The 13,941-nt window shown below is 45.7% G+C and overlaps 1 protein-coding gene across 3 annotated transcripts in view; it reads left to right on the plus strand.

The window, feature by feature from the left end:
- Window positions 1-13,941, plus strand: part of dock3 (dedicator of cytokinesis 3) — a 115,408-nt gene that overhangs the window by 48,348 nt on the left and 53,119 nt on the right. For all 3 annotated transcript variants that reach the window (XM_069714095.1, XM_069714096.1, XM_069714097.1), the window contains exons 2-3: window positions 4,930-5,013; window positions 10,105-10,145. In XM_069714095.1, coding sequence (XP_069570196.1) covers window positions 4,930-5,013; window positions 10,105-10,145 — 125 coding nt within the window. The remainder of the gene's footprint in view (window positions 1-4,929; window positions 5,014-10,104; window positions 10,146-13,941) is intronic.

Consider the following 13,941-nt stretch of genomic DNA (forward strand, 5'->3'; position numbering starts at 1 on the left):
CGTGTGTTTGTGTGTGTGTGTGTGTGTGTGTGTGTGCGTGCGTGTGCGTGCGTGCGCGTGCGTGCGTGCGTGTGTGTGTGTGTGTGTGTGTGTGCGTGCGTGCGTGCGTGCGTGTGTGTGTGTGCGCGCGTGTGTGTGATACGCGTCTCCAGCGCTGCAGCAGATCCGATGCATTAAACATGAGAGCCGCAGAAAAATGCAACACAATGTGCATTCGTCCCGGATCGTTTACAGGAAGTGGAAAAATCCATTAAGAGGCTTTGAGCGGGAATCGTGCATTTTCATGCTCGTCGTGTGTTTCTGCACGTCACGTTTTGTTTCAGTTCAGAAGTCGTAACGGATGAAATCTCGTTCAGAGGACTTCGGAGAAATGTTCCTCAGCATCACTCTGTACTTTCAGATTTTCACCGTTCAGCTTTCTGAAGCTTCAACACGATGCTGCAGTTTGGATCTCCATGCAGATCAGCTGTGTCATCAAAACATCATGTTACGACACGTTAAACGGGTTTTACCCCAAACATCAACCAGCGGTGATGTCATCAGCCAGCGGTGATGTCATCAACCAGCGGTGATGTCATCAACCAGTGGTGACGCCTGTAGGAACAATAAACATAATGAGCCGAAACTACCAGGAAACCAAAGCATCCCTGCGCCGATATGAAGCTGAGAGGAGCCCTTATAGAAGCCGTGTTATCAGTTGTTAATATGAAATATTACCCAGAGTTCCTTTCACTGTGATATTATCGTGGAGATATTGCACGGAGGATGTGTGCAGATCTCTGCTCACCGCTGGCAGCGTTGCACTTCTCCTCTTATTATTCCATCCGGCTGCTGCAGAGTGCGTCTTCATTAGTTTACATGCGCGACGCAGCGCTGTGATTTGAGAGGTGGTTGTGGGTTCATGAAGCTGCGGGGGGGCGACGCTCAGCCAGCATCGCCCCGCCGTCCTCACATCACCTCTCAAATCAGTCCACGTTATGACAGAAGAGGAAATCAAACTTATTCTCTGTTCACATCAAAGACGTAGAAGTTATGATTTTAGACTGATTTAGCATTTATTGTGACATTTCCGAAGTTTCACGTTATTGAATTTGATGTCGTCATCTGAGTTACTGACGGCAGGTTCAACTCATCCAGGATATCATCCGGTTATCTGGTTTAACTAAACCTAACAAACACGACCTAACAAAGGTTTCCTCAATCAAGCTCGGAGCGCGTTCACATAAAAGGGGGCGGGGTCAGCAGGATCCGACCAATCACAAACATGGACAAGTGTTTAAAAACAATAACAATAACAGTGGGCAGAGGTTTTATAAATTATAACCGTAACCTGCTCCGGTAGCCGGTTAGCTCCTGCAGCATCAGTTACCATGGCGATGCATCCCGGTAAGACGTGAACCGGTTTCGTAGGCCTGAAAACCCGGATTTTAAAACCTGAAGTTACCATGGTAACCTCAGATCACCTTCACTGTCAACATGTTTGGAGAACATGACTTCATGAATCTGGTAGTTTTAATCACGACTATAAATATTACAGCTTTTCACTTTAAAATCTCACAGCAGGACTGAAAGAAGAAAAAGTTGCTCTCACTCCTCTAATTGAGACCCGGTGGACTCCAATCAAACTCTTATGTCCGGCGCGCACACACACACACACACACACACACACACACACACACACACACACACACACACACACACACACACACACACACACACACACACACACACACACACACACACACACACACACACACACACACGTTTTTAATAACACACTTCTGGGAGACGTCCAGCATCACGTTTCATAAAAGATGAGAAGTTTTACTGCAGTTAATTCGAGTGTGTTGATCTTGTTATTTTCTGCTGTCTGACTTCTCTTCCTGTGGAAACCGAAGGTGGAAATGTATAATGCGCTCGACTTTGCTCAGCTCTTCTATACAGCGCATCTTTTCTGTAAACACACAGTCTTTGTCCTACTTACGGAAAAAGAAAAAGAAAAGTTCCTGTTTGAATAATTCACCGTCCTGAAATTTACGCCGAACGTCCGCTTCAGTTTGGGTTTGGGTGGAATAATGTGGATTCAGCAATGAAATATTAAAACACCGCTTCTCTAAATTGAATTATCATGTCTGGGGAAAACAATGACACACACACACACACACACACACACACACACACACACACACACACACACACACACACACACACACACACACACACACACACACACACACACACACACACACACACACACACACACAGGCCACAGGCTAAGTGGTGTGACTGCCTTAACAGATGTGAATTATTTGTCAGACTATTGACCCAATCTGTTGGATAAACTAAATGCCAATACCAGCCGGATAGAGCAATGATAATCCCTGTATTCAGTGTGTGTGTGTGTGTGTGTGTGTGTGTGTGTGTGTGTGTGTGTGTGTGTGTGTGTGTGTGTGTGTGTGTGTGTGTGTGTGTGTGTGTGTGTGTGTGTGCTCTCTCAGCCTCGTCTCCCTCGAGACAGAAACAAAAAAAAACACAAGGTGAAGCGACAAATCCAAAATTCTGAACCAGATTTTATTTCCATGTTTCCATTTTTGTATAAATGCACTTAAATGTATTGAAAAAGAGTCCAAATCAAATCATTACACAATATGTTCTGTCAGATTGAGTTAAATTAAAGCTTAATCTGGATAACGTGGTATAAACATAGAATCTCTCCCTCAGTATCGGCTGCGTGCGTCTCCTCATGCATCGTGATGATCATGCAGATTTGAGGATCTGTACTCAGAGATGCATCCGGCCTGAAGTTCCTGTTGTTTGCATCGTGAACAGAAACCTTCGTTTAAAAAATGTTTACATTAATAAAAGAAAGTAGAGTTCAAATGGAGAATAAAGCTAAATGTATTTTGAGAACAAACTTATATCACGTTTGAAGCCGCGGTGGTGACGTGAGTCATGAATCCGTCTCTTCTCTACATAACAGACGAAGTGAGGAACGTGATGTTCTCTGGAGTCGTGACGAAAGTTCAGTACGCAGAAGAAGAAAAAAGTCCTTTGATCACGATGAGCCTGCGCTGAACTCTACGCATGCTTTTAGATAACAGGTGGGAGGAAGAGGAGGACGATGGAGTCATACTCAAACTCAAGGTTCACACGAGGCGAGATGTGAGGTCGAGGTGAAAAGGATTTATAAAGCTAAAAGAGAAGTGAGGTGTTAACGGGTGACGGAGAAGAGCAGATCATAAAGATTTAAACTACGTTCACTCGGCTGTAAAACATCAAGCGGGAATTTAGTGGGATCAATTCATCTTTGGTCAAAGAGCTCCACTTTGTTCTCTTTGGCGACACCTGTGGTGAAACATGGTAATTACTGCTGTTTTTTGGGGGACTTCTCCTGTGAGGTCAGCTTGATGCTTTAGCTCCGCCCACCCTCTTTCAAATCTGAGATTATTACTTTAACTTCAATTAAATACATAACTTGTATACGTTTTATTTTCAGTCTTGATTCATTAAGGAGATTTTTATTTTGTTTGTTAGTTTTTAGCATCAACTCTCTGCAGCTGATTGGTTCCTGTGTCTTGATCGAAACGACCCTCTCTCCTGATTGGCCGACTCTTTTCTGATTGACACACGCTCAGGCCAATCACAGCTTTGCTTCAGTCTTGTAGGCTGCACATGCAGTGAGCCGTGGTGAGAGCAGACAGATGACCCCAGCGTGAGTTTGTGACATCACAAACAGCTGCTGAATACAGGCCGTGTGTGTTTCTATGTGGACGGATTGTTTTGACACTTTCACTCTATTTTTAGCACCTAAAGCTGTTTTATAACCTTTTTAATCTGAAGATACCACTTGTCTCTACAGCTCAAAGGAAAAGTGTCTGATGGGTATTTGCTGTACATTATATGAAGCGAAGTATATATCAACTTCTTGCCCGTAGTTCAGGTAACTCGGCCGGTTTTCAAGTCTTTAAAGTAATTATTCAGCCTGAGTTGGTTTGTGAGGCGGCGGTGCTTCAGCTCACATCCGTCTGGAACCGCTTCATCAAGCAGCTTCAATTTTAATTATCTCCTCGTCTGGACGGAGCGAGAGGACGACGGCGTCTCTGACAGCTGACGGAGTGGCGGCGATGACAGCAGCAAATGAAGAGACACGGGGGGAGGGGGAGGGGGAGGGGGGGCTAATAACAGAGATGGAGATCATGTCAGAGACGGAGACAGATGGTGACAGCGAAAAGAGACGAAGGCAGACGGAGACGGATGCAAACGATCCTGTCGCCTGGAGGTGTGTGTGTGTGTGTGTGTGTGTGTGTGTGTGTGTGTGTGTGTGTGTGTGTGTGTGTGTGTGTGTGTGTGTGTGTGTGTGTGTGTGTGTGTGTGTGTGGACTCAGAAAGCTGTCTGAAGGTGGAATCTGATTTGTTTGGATTTTAAGAGTTAAACTGCAGAGAAGTTTTCTTCCCTGCGGCTGCCAGGACGGTGAACTCTGACCTTTGCGTGAACTCTGACCTTTGCGTGAACTCTGACCTTGGCTGAATGTGCTCATTGTGACTTTCTTGAACTTTCATCCAGTTTCTGCGTTGATTGTTGAAGACATGCAGTACGTTGATATCCGAGTGATAGCGCCCCCTGCTGGTTTGTGTCTGGTTCAATGGTCGTCCTGAGTTGAATCTGACCTGCAGTGATTTCCAGCAGGAGAACAAGCTGTGAGGTGTTTGTGTTCTGGTTCATGAGGACTGTTGACATCAAGGCTGCTGCCTGCTCCTCAACAGGCTAACGCCGCTAACGTCATGCTGTCATGGGAGAGGCAGACAGTTACAGTCACGAGGCCACTACTTTTAAAAAAAATGTATGTGGTTTGTGAACTAAGAAAACAAAACATTTCTATTGTCCAGAAATATAAATCGTTCATATTTGATCTCTTTTTGTCTCCCCAGTCGTCTGTAACTTCCGCGGCTCCGTGACTCAGGGTTTGGCTCTGGAGGTCGGAGAGACGGTGCAGATCCTGGAGAAATGTGAAGGTAAGACTTCCTCCCTGATGGACGTGTTCATCGGATGCTGTGTGGGAGGATGTTTGATACAGAAACGATGTCCTTGATCAGAGTTACAGAAGCACTGCAGCGCTAATAAACACTGTAAATGTCCCGGGTCGGCCTCAGCTGAACAAAACATAATAATCATTCAAGACAAAACGAACACGTCAAAATGAACAAACTTTACCTTGAAACAAAAAGACAAAATCTCTCAGAATCTCTGCTGAAAGTATGACATCAGAAAGTCATCCTTTCAAAATAAAACTCCCTTTATTACCAACAATAAGTGTTCATTTCCAATCATTAGGCTCCGCCCCCCTCTTATGATGAGAACGAGGAACATGTCAAATGAGTTTTCTCCACACGTCCAGCTGTAAAGTTCAAAGCAGAAAGAAAAACAGATTACAAGTCTTAATATTCTGGGATGTGCAGCAGGATTATTGTCACAGGAAGTCAGCACAGATTTTTGATCTTTTATCTTTATCGGTTAGTTTGGAAAAAAAAAAAAAAAAAAAAATCTACATTTTGCTATTTCCTGCAAAAAAAAAAAAAAAAAAATCACTTAAAGTCCACAAATGACATCACAATTTTTTTGAGGAAATTCACCGCAAAATGATTTTTGATTTGTAAAATCCCAGATGGATTAAAAACATCTTTATAATACCTGATGAGTCCTTTTATTAAATCCTGTTAGTATTTTCTGAGAGCTGCTTTTTGTCTTGATGCTACAACGTTTTAACAGTTTGTCTTTGACTTGTTTGTATCGTGCACTCATAAACAGTGCAACACACACACACACACACACACACACACACACACACACACACACACACACACACACACACACACACACACACACACACACACACACACACACACACACACACACACACACACACACACACACACACACACACACCCCTTCCTGTCCGTGATGTCGTGCTGTTCCACAGTGGGGAGTCATAACATGCCAGAATATGTGCTATTGTACCAACAAAAGACAAAGAACAAGCTGCTCGTCGTATTTTGGATCCACTTCAGAGAATCACTTCCTGATTTAAGTTCCTGAATCACTTCCAGTAAATAAATCTGCTGCGTTGCAGTTTTCATTTAAAATCCTGCTGAAAACAACTCACGTTTTTTAGAAGCATTCATTTTGTGGCTTTTGATTGAGTCTCAGATTTTTATCATTTTGCAATCTGTTTGCTGGAAGCAGCATCAGCGCCGTCGATCCCAGTGCATCCTGGTCCGTCGGTCCCAGTGCATCCTGGTCCGTCGGTCCCAGTGCGTCCTGGTCCGTCGGTCCCAGTGCGTCCTGGTCCGTCGGTCCCAGTGCGTCCTGGTCCGTCGGTCCCAGTGCGTCCTGGTCCGTCGATCCCAGTGCGTCCTGGTCCGTCGGTCCCAGTGCGTCCTGGTCCGTTGGTCCCACATTAAAGCTGTTTGCTGTCACAGTAAACAGACCAGTAACCCTCCTCTCTGACGGAGCCGGTCTTTTATCTGAGTTCTGGTTGCAGCGTTCTCTTCAACATGCAGCGATTATCGGGTCAAACTGAGGAGAACTTTTGTCCGACATCCTCCAAAGACACTTTCAGGATTCCCTGAACTTCTGTCATTATCTGAACATGCAAATCCATTTCTGGAAAAAAAAGAAACTCAGAACAAAGGCAGAATTGACATTTATTAGAGGATGTTTAGTGAGAAAAACACTTTAAAAATCTATTATTTCACCAACTTTCTCTTTTAATGAATCTCAGTTGATGTGCAGATTCAGCTGCTGCAGAAATCCTGCAGATCTTTTCCCCAAAGCTGCAGACAGTTGGAGATGCTCGTGTACATTCATGCCTAAAGGTCGCCCTCAGACAGGAACGCATCTAACAACAGAGACACAGAAATCCAATCTCCAAGTTCCCTCCTTAAGATATCGATGACGGCCATCAGACTTGAGGAGGCGTCAGACTTCCATCGAGGAGCAGCAGAGTTAAAGTACCAGTATTTTATCACCGCGTCAACGAGCAATTAGTTTTTTCATAAAGCAGCTGCGACCGATCCGACGGAAACCTGCATGCAACGTTACGTCTTTAATAAGCTCAGCGTGAAGCTGCTTCACTAAAGAAGCTCTTCGACTTCTGACGCTGATTATTGTTGTGAATTATTTTGATAACGGGATGATTATTCTAATGCGACGATTACTCTTCTTCAGAGGAAGGCTGCGTGACGGGGGACGAATTAGATGCATATACAGATGCGTGGATGTAACACACACACACACACACACACACACACACACACACACACACACACACACACACACACACACACACACACACACACACACACGCACGCACGCACACACACACACACACACACACACACACACACACACACACACACACACACACACACACACACACACACACACACACACACACACACACACACACACACACACACACACACACACACACGCACGCACGCACACACACACACACACACACACACACACACACACACACACACACACACACACACACACACACACACACACACACACCGGTCCTCACGTCAGCCCTTCCAAACGGGCCTCGGCGCCGCTGGTCCGGTCTGATTACCATTTAGACGAGAGGCTGGGGAGGAAACATCTTAACGAGGGTGATGGATGAATCCTGATTGGTTATTAATTAACCCGCCAATTAAACCTCCATCTCCATATTCAAATCAGATTATGGAGAAGCTGCAGAGAAATTGGATTTCGTGATTTTTCGGGACGATAAGATGGAAGTTAAGTCAAATTAATTAAGTTAATCAATAACGTTTGATTTGAAGGTTATTTTATAGTTTTATCAGAAATGTCTGAGCTCTAACGTTGTTTTCTGACCGGCCTTAAAAACATTTGTCTCTGACTAAACGGACGTGACGCCGTCTCACTTTTGTCAGCGCCGATAAATGTTGAATAACGTTCCTCTCCGACACTCGCCAGTCTGAGAAGGTCAAAGTAATAATATGCATCATTTTGATAGAAATAAATGTAAAAACCCTCCACGTGTCCGAAAAAAGCCAGCGACGCAATCCTTTTTATTTCCAGTCGGACGGAGGCGGACGACGTCCCGTCCGGCTGCTGAGCGCGGCTCGTTTCCAGCGGTCGAGGTTGAAGTTCTGCGGCAGCTGTGGTCTGTGGAGACTCCTGATGGACGTCCGGCCACGTGGAAACAACGCTGCCGCTTCATAAACACGCGGTCGTGTCCTGCAGGTCCGACAGGGAGGATCTCATGAAGTACGAGGCGTGTATTTGGACACATTACCTTTTATTATATTGCTTCTTTCTGCCGGTATGAGTTTCTATTTTAGCATCATGAATCAGTTTCCCTGCGGCGACCAGTGAAGTATTTCTGACTCCGAGTCTTAAACCCGACTCCGGTCCAGTTCTCTCAGCATCAAGCATCCGGTTCTGACTTTAAACACTGAAGGCTGATTTCCGTGGATGGAGATAGAAAACGCTGACGTGCTTTTATTAGTGGAACTTTAAAGGTCCCACGTTGTAAAAAATTCTGATTTACTTTGACTGTGAATGTCTGCGTCTGTTCCCCGAACGTTCGGAGCTTTTTTCCTTGTCGCATTTTGGATAAAAACGCTGCAGTCATCTGTCACTTCATATCCAGCCGTCCAATCACAGTGAAGGAGGGGCGGGTCTATTTCCTGACGAGCACACGGCTGCTGAAACCCGACCTGAGTTCTTTCTATTAAAACAGTTTTCTCTGATCTGAACCGACTCGTTTTAAATTACTCACATTGGTCCTTACAAAGATAGAAAAGCAACACACACACACACACACACACACACACACACACACACACACACACACACACACACACACACACACACACACACACACACACACACACACACACACACACACACACACACACACACACACACACACACACACACACACACACACACACACACACACACACACACACACACACACGCAGGGCTAAGAGCAGTGGACTGAATCTGTGTTTGGCTTCGGGGCGTCACGTCTGTCAGTGTCTGACTGTGATGCAGATTGATGAGCATCAAATACCTCAACTAGGCCATCAGCACACACACACACACACACACACACACACACACACACACACACACACACACACACACACACACACACACACACACACACACACACACACACACACACACACACACAGAGTCAGTGACCCAGCATAACTTCTGCTTCCCTGCTTGTTAACTATTGATCGTTTGATTGCTGACTGTCGACATCTTTCACATAGCTGAGCTCCACCCAAACCAGCGGAATGAGTTTATTTTATGTGAATAATGAATTTATACTCAACACACACATTTTGTATCACAAGAGTTTAAATTGAACAGCTTGTGGGGTTTTTTTTTTTGTCTGTACGCTTTTACTTTGAAAAGCCGACCTGCGGTGTAACTTTGATGTCACTCACTCAGTGACAGAGCAGCTATTATAGCTCCGCCCCCTCTGTTGCAGTCCAGCTGAAAATCTTGTATTTATGTTATTGAGCTAATTTGTGAGCAGCCGTTTGTTTCCAGCTCAGTGAGAGTCTCTGCTGTTTCATGTCCTCTGATCTCTGTGTCTCACTGTGGGCGGAGCTTAAACCACGATAGCGTCGTTCTCTCAGACAGATAAAAAAATGCTGAAATTGATGGACAAATAAACCCTGGCGACCTTTTGATCGTACCATTGCTGTTAGAATATTTCCGACTCAAACTGTGTTCATCTTTTTTAACACTTCAGGAATAATTTTAGACTTGATTTGTACTTGAATCCTTCAAAACCACAAACACGTGATACTTTTCTTATTATTGACTGTTTTTCTATCAACTTTACTATTTCAGGTTTTTAACCATGTTTATTTTTTTCCTCCTTTGCCGTTCCCTGTTCCTCTGAAACAAACTTTCTTTGATCAAAGATCTCTTTGTTAGAAAATGTTCAGGTGTGTTTTGGTTGCCAGTCAAAGCGCTGACTCAGCTTCACGTCCTCGCTGAGTCTCTGAATGTCCTCCGTCTGACTCACCGATGTTTGTGCTTCCTTTCAGGATGGTACCGCGGATTCTCAACGAGGAGGCCAAACGTCAAGGTAAGAGAGACTTCTGCTCTCCTTCCCTCCGACACTTTAAAAACTCTCCGTTTCTTCCGTCTCTTTCGATGTGCTGAGCGAAAGCGTCTCTTTTATACGAGCGGCAGCTTTTGTTTGGTGTGAAGGAGACTTACGTAAAGAAAGCTCTGGGCGTCCCGATGCTTCCTGTCTCTTTCCATTTAGTTTGAACTTCACGCTGGCAGAAGGTTGAGAACTTTGTGATTTTACAGAGTTCATAACGAACTATAATAATACATTAATATCTGATTGTTAACAAGCAGCCACGTGATAAACAAGTTCAAATGTGATATTTAATCAGGAAAAAAAGCCTTTTTCTCCACGGCTGGTGAGTGTGAGACACAGATGAGGACTGACGTTAGGTAAAGGTCTGCAGCTGGACGCGGGTCGGGCCGGGTCGGAGCCGTCACCCCCTCCGGCCGCCGAGGCCTCCCGACGCTAACGAGTCCCGACACCTCACACATTGTGCTTCGGCTTCGCTCCGACTCTGCCGGGTTTTATTCAGGTCCCGCTGACAGGAAGCAGTTTTACTGAGACGTCCGCGGCAGCAGGTCGCGGGCTCGGGAAGACTTTCTGCTGTCGATCTGTCAGCGCTGCGTCTGTTTCAGAGGTTCTGATCGGACCGGCCGGACGCCGGCGAGCTGAGGAAACCTCTGAAAGCCCGTCAGGTGTTCGGGAATCCGCTCGGACCGAAGTTTTACCGACGCGGTTGTTAAAAAACGTCTCGTCAGCTGCAGGACGTCACGTTGGAGCCGGAAACACGTGATCGCAGCGAACATGCGCTGGAGCCACGACGACGTGCAGCTCAGGACTTCACCTGCGTCACACCGGAAACTTTTTATTTGTGCTTTTGCGACTCAAAGTGTCGTTTTATACGTTTTATTTTCTTTCCCAACGTGTTTCTGTCGATGTGTTTCACAGAGGCCATCTTGTATTTTAGTCGGTCTCTGAGTGTGACTTCAGCTTCGTCTCTAATAAGTGATGAATTGCGTTCCTTTGGATGAACAGGTTTCAGCCTCGCTCTCCGCTCGGATCCGTCTCTTCTCCTTTCTTGTTTTTGAAGCACCGTGTCCGGATCACAAGCTAACCGGCTTCTGGGTTTTTAGTCTTTAAATAAAGCCGTCCTTTGTGTTTTCCTGTTTTGTTGGTCCCGGTCGTCTCTGAGCAGCAGCCTCCTGCTTCTTCCTGCTGCGTCCCGCTCGGTGGCTCGAAGAGGCTTTACTTCCTCCAGCTGTTGTTCTGCTCCTCCGCCGGGGTTCAGCGCTGCCGAGAGGAGAGCTTCCACCAGAAAGGAGATCCTCTACCGGGGTTTTACCTTCGAGGATGAGGCGACATAAATATATCAGCAGTTCGATTTCAGCGTGAGCGACCGACAGAAACCTGGTCTGAAGGCAGCGATGTGGGATTTCACGGCTATTTTAAGGGTTTGTTATTGAGGCCGTCACATGAACATCCGCTCTCTTTGTTCCACAGGAACACGGACAAGATTAAAAAGGAGAAGATTACAATGTGAAAGATGATTATTGTGAACATCGATGTGATGTGTTTCCTCTGCAGAGTTCAAGAGACCAAAACACACCTCTGATTATTGAACAGACCGTTCGTCTCACTTTCTCCGATTATTTGCTCTTAAAGTGGATTTGAACTAAAACTTAAAAGTCTCGTCCTGTTTTGATGAATTTAAACACGTCGGTGTTGTTTTCCTCGCTGGTTCTGTTTCTTCTGCTGAAGTCTCTCTTGGAGAAGAAACTGATCTCACCTGATAAAATAACAATAATAACCATCCGCGCACGCGTGTGTGTGTGTGTGTGTGTGTGTGTGTGTGTGTGTGTGTGTGTGTGTGTGTGTGTGTGTGTGTGTGTGTGTGTGTGTGTGTGTTACTGTGTGTGTGTGTGTGTGTGTGTGTGTGTGTGTGTGTGTGTGTGTGTGTGTGTGTGTGTGTGTGTGTGTGTGTGTGTGTGTGTGTGTGTGTGTGTGTGTGTTACTGTGTGTGTGTGTGTGTGTGTGTGTGTGTGTGTGTGTGTGTGTGTGTGTGTGTGTGTGTGTGTGTGTGTGTGTGTGTGTGTGTGTGTGTGTGTGTGTGTGTGTGTGTGTGTGTGTGTGTGTGTGTGTGTGTGTGTGTGTGTGTGTGTGTGTGTGTGTGTGTGTGTGTGTGTGTGTGTGTGTGTGTGTGTGTGTGTGTGTGTGTGTGTGTGTGTGTGTGTGTGTGTGTGTGTGTTACTGTGTTACTGTGTGTGTGTTTGTGTGTGTTACTATGTGTTACTGTGTGTGTTACTATGTGTTACTGTGTGTGTGTGTGTGTGTGTGTGTGTGTTACTTTGTTACTATGTGTTACTGTGTGTGTGTGTTACTGTGTGTTACTATGTGTTACTGTGTGTTACTTGAGGAGGAGGAGACGTCCAACGTCCTCCTGCCCCGAGTCGTGTCTCCTCCGTCTCCCTGTGAGCTCCAGTTGAACTCCTCCGCTCTGCAGCGAGTCTCCAGTCAGACAAGCATAAGTGCATCTAAAGTTTAGTTTTTTTTTACCAGAAACATAGCATTACAACAAAAAGCAAATATTTGTTATTAAATATTAAATTGTTGTATGTTTTTATGCCCAAATTTGGACGGATGTTTCTCATCTGTTTGTGTCTGAACTGTTAAAGTTCAGCTTGGAGATGTTTGGTCTCTCTGCTGTGACCTTTAAATGTGATGCACAAGAGTCTCTTCAGAACAAAAGCAGCAGGGCCGGCTGTGTGTGTGTGTGTGTGTGTGTGTGTGTGTGTGTGTGTGTGTGTGTGTGTGTGTGTGTGTGTGTGTGTGTGTGTGTGTGTGTGTGTGTGTGTGTGTGTGTGTGTGTGTGTGTGTGTGTACCTGGCTCTGAAGTGTCACTGATGCCCCTCCCACAGCAGGGCAGTGAAGGGCACCACGTCGTTGTGTGAGGTGACTGCTGATCTACTCCACCTGCCAAAGTGAACACACCTGTCACACACACACACACACACACACACACACACACACACACACACTCAACAGGAGGTGACTGTAGTCTGTTTCTCCCGCTGACATCCAGCCTAAATGGTGTGTGTGTGTGTGTGTGTGTGTGTGTGTGTGTGTGTGTGTGTGTGTGTGTGTGTGTGTGTGTGTGTGTGTGTGTGTGTGTGTGTGTGTGTGTGTGTGTGTGTGTGTGTGTGTGTGTGTGTGTGTGTGCTAGACACAGTTCAGGGAAGCGTCCAGTCACCTTCCAGCAGATGTTTAGACCAATCAAGGGAATGTTTCACATTTAAAGAGTGCGCTTTAGGTGGGCGGGGCTTAGTGTCCTCAGGTTCCCAATCAGATCAGTCAGATCCACCTCTGGCTCCTCCCCCAGCTCGTCCAAACAGCTGTTAGAGCTCGCAGCTTTCGTTTCTTTTCTCCGCTCTGACAAACATTAAAGAGGAACTTCAGTCCGTCTGAGCATCAGACATATTATCAACACTTTGAATAAAACATATGTTTTAAAATTTCTTCTGATGTTTTTAGCTGCACTCGACATCTCAGATCCTCCGAACACTCGCAGACGTTGAAGTTCCAGTCGTACAGTTTGATATAAATACATTTTTAATTCGGTGTGATGTTGAGAGGTTTAATTCCAGGTTTTCCTCGGGTTGCTCCTGCGGTGCGTCTTCGTGCTCGCTGCCCTCATCGCTCGCCACCGAAATACCACACGGACGCTTCAAGCACATTTCAAGGTCAAGAAAATACCAACCGGTCAGAGTTCAGCCTTCGATGTTGTTGCATCGCTGCAGAAACAGAGCCC

This window comes from Brachyistius frenatus, unplaced genomic scaffold, assembly GCF_029030835.1.
Source record: "Brachyistius frenatus isolate BFR_SWC_R1_liver_20210118 unplaced genomic scaffold, ASM2903083v1 Contig_126, whole genome shotgun sequence".
NCBI classification, from domain to species: domain Eukaryota; kingdom Metazoa; phylum Chordata; class Actinopteri; family Embiotocidae; genus Brachyistius; species Brachyistius frenatus.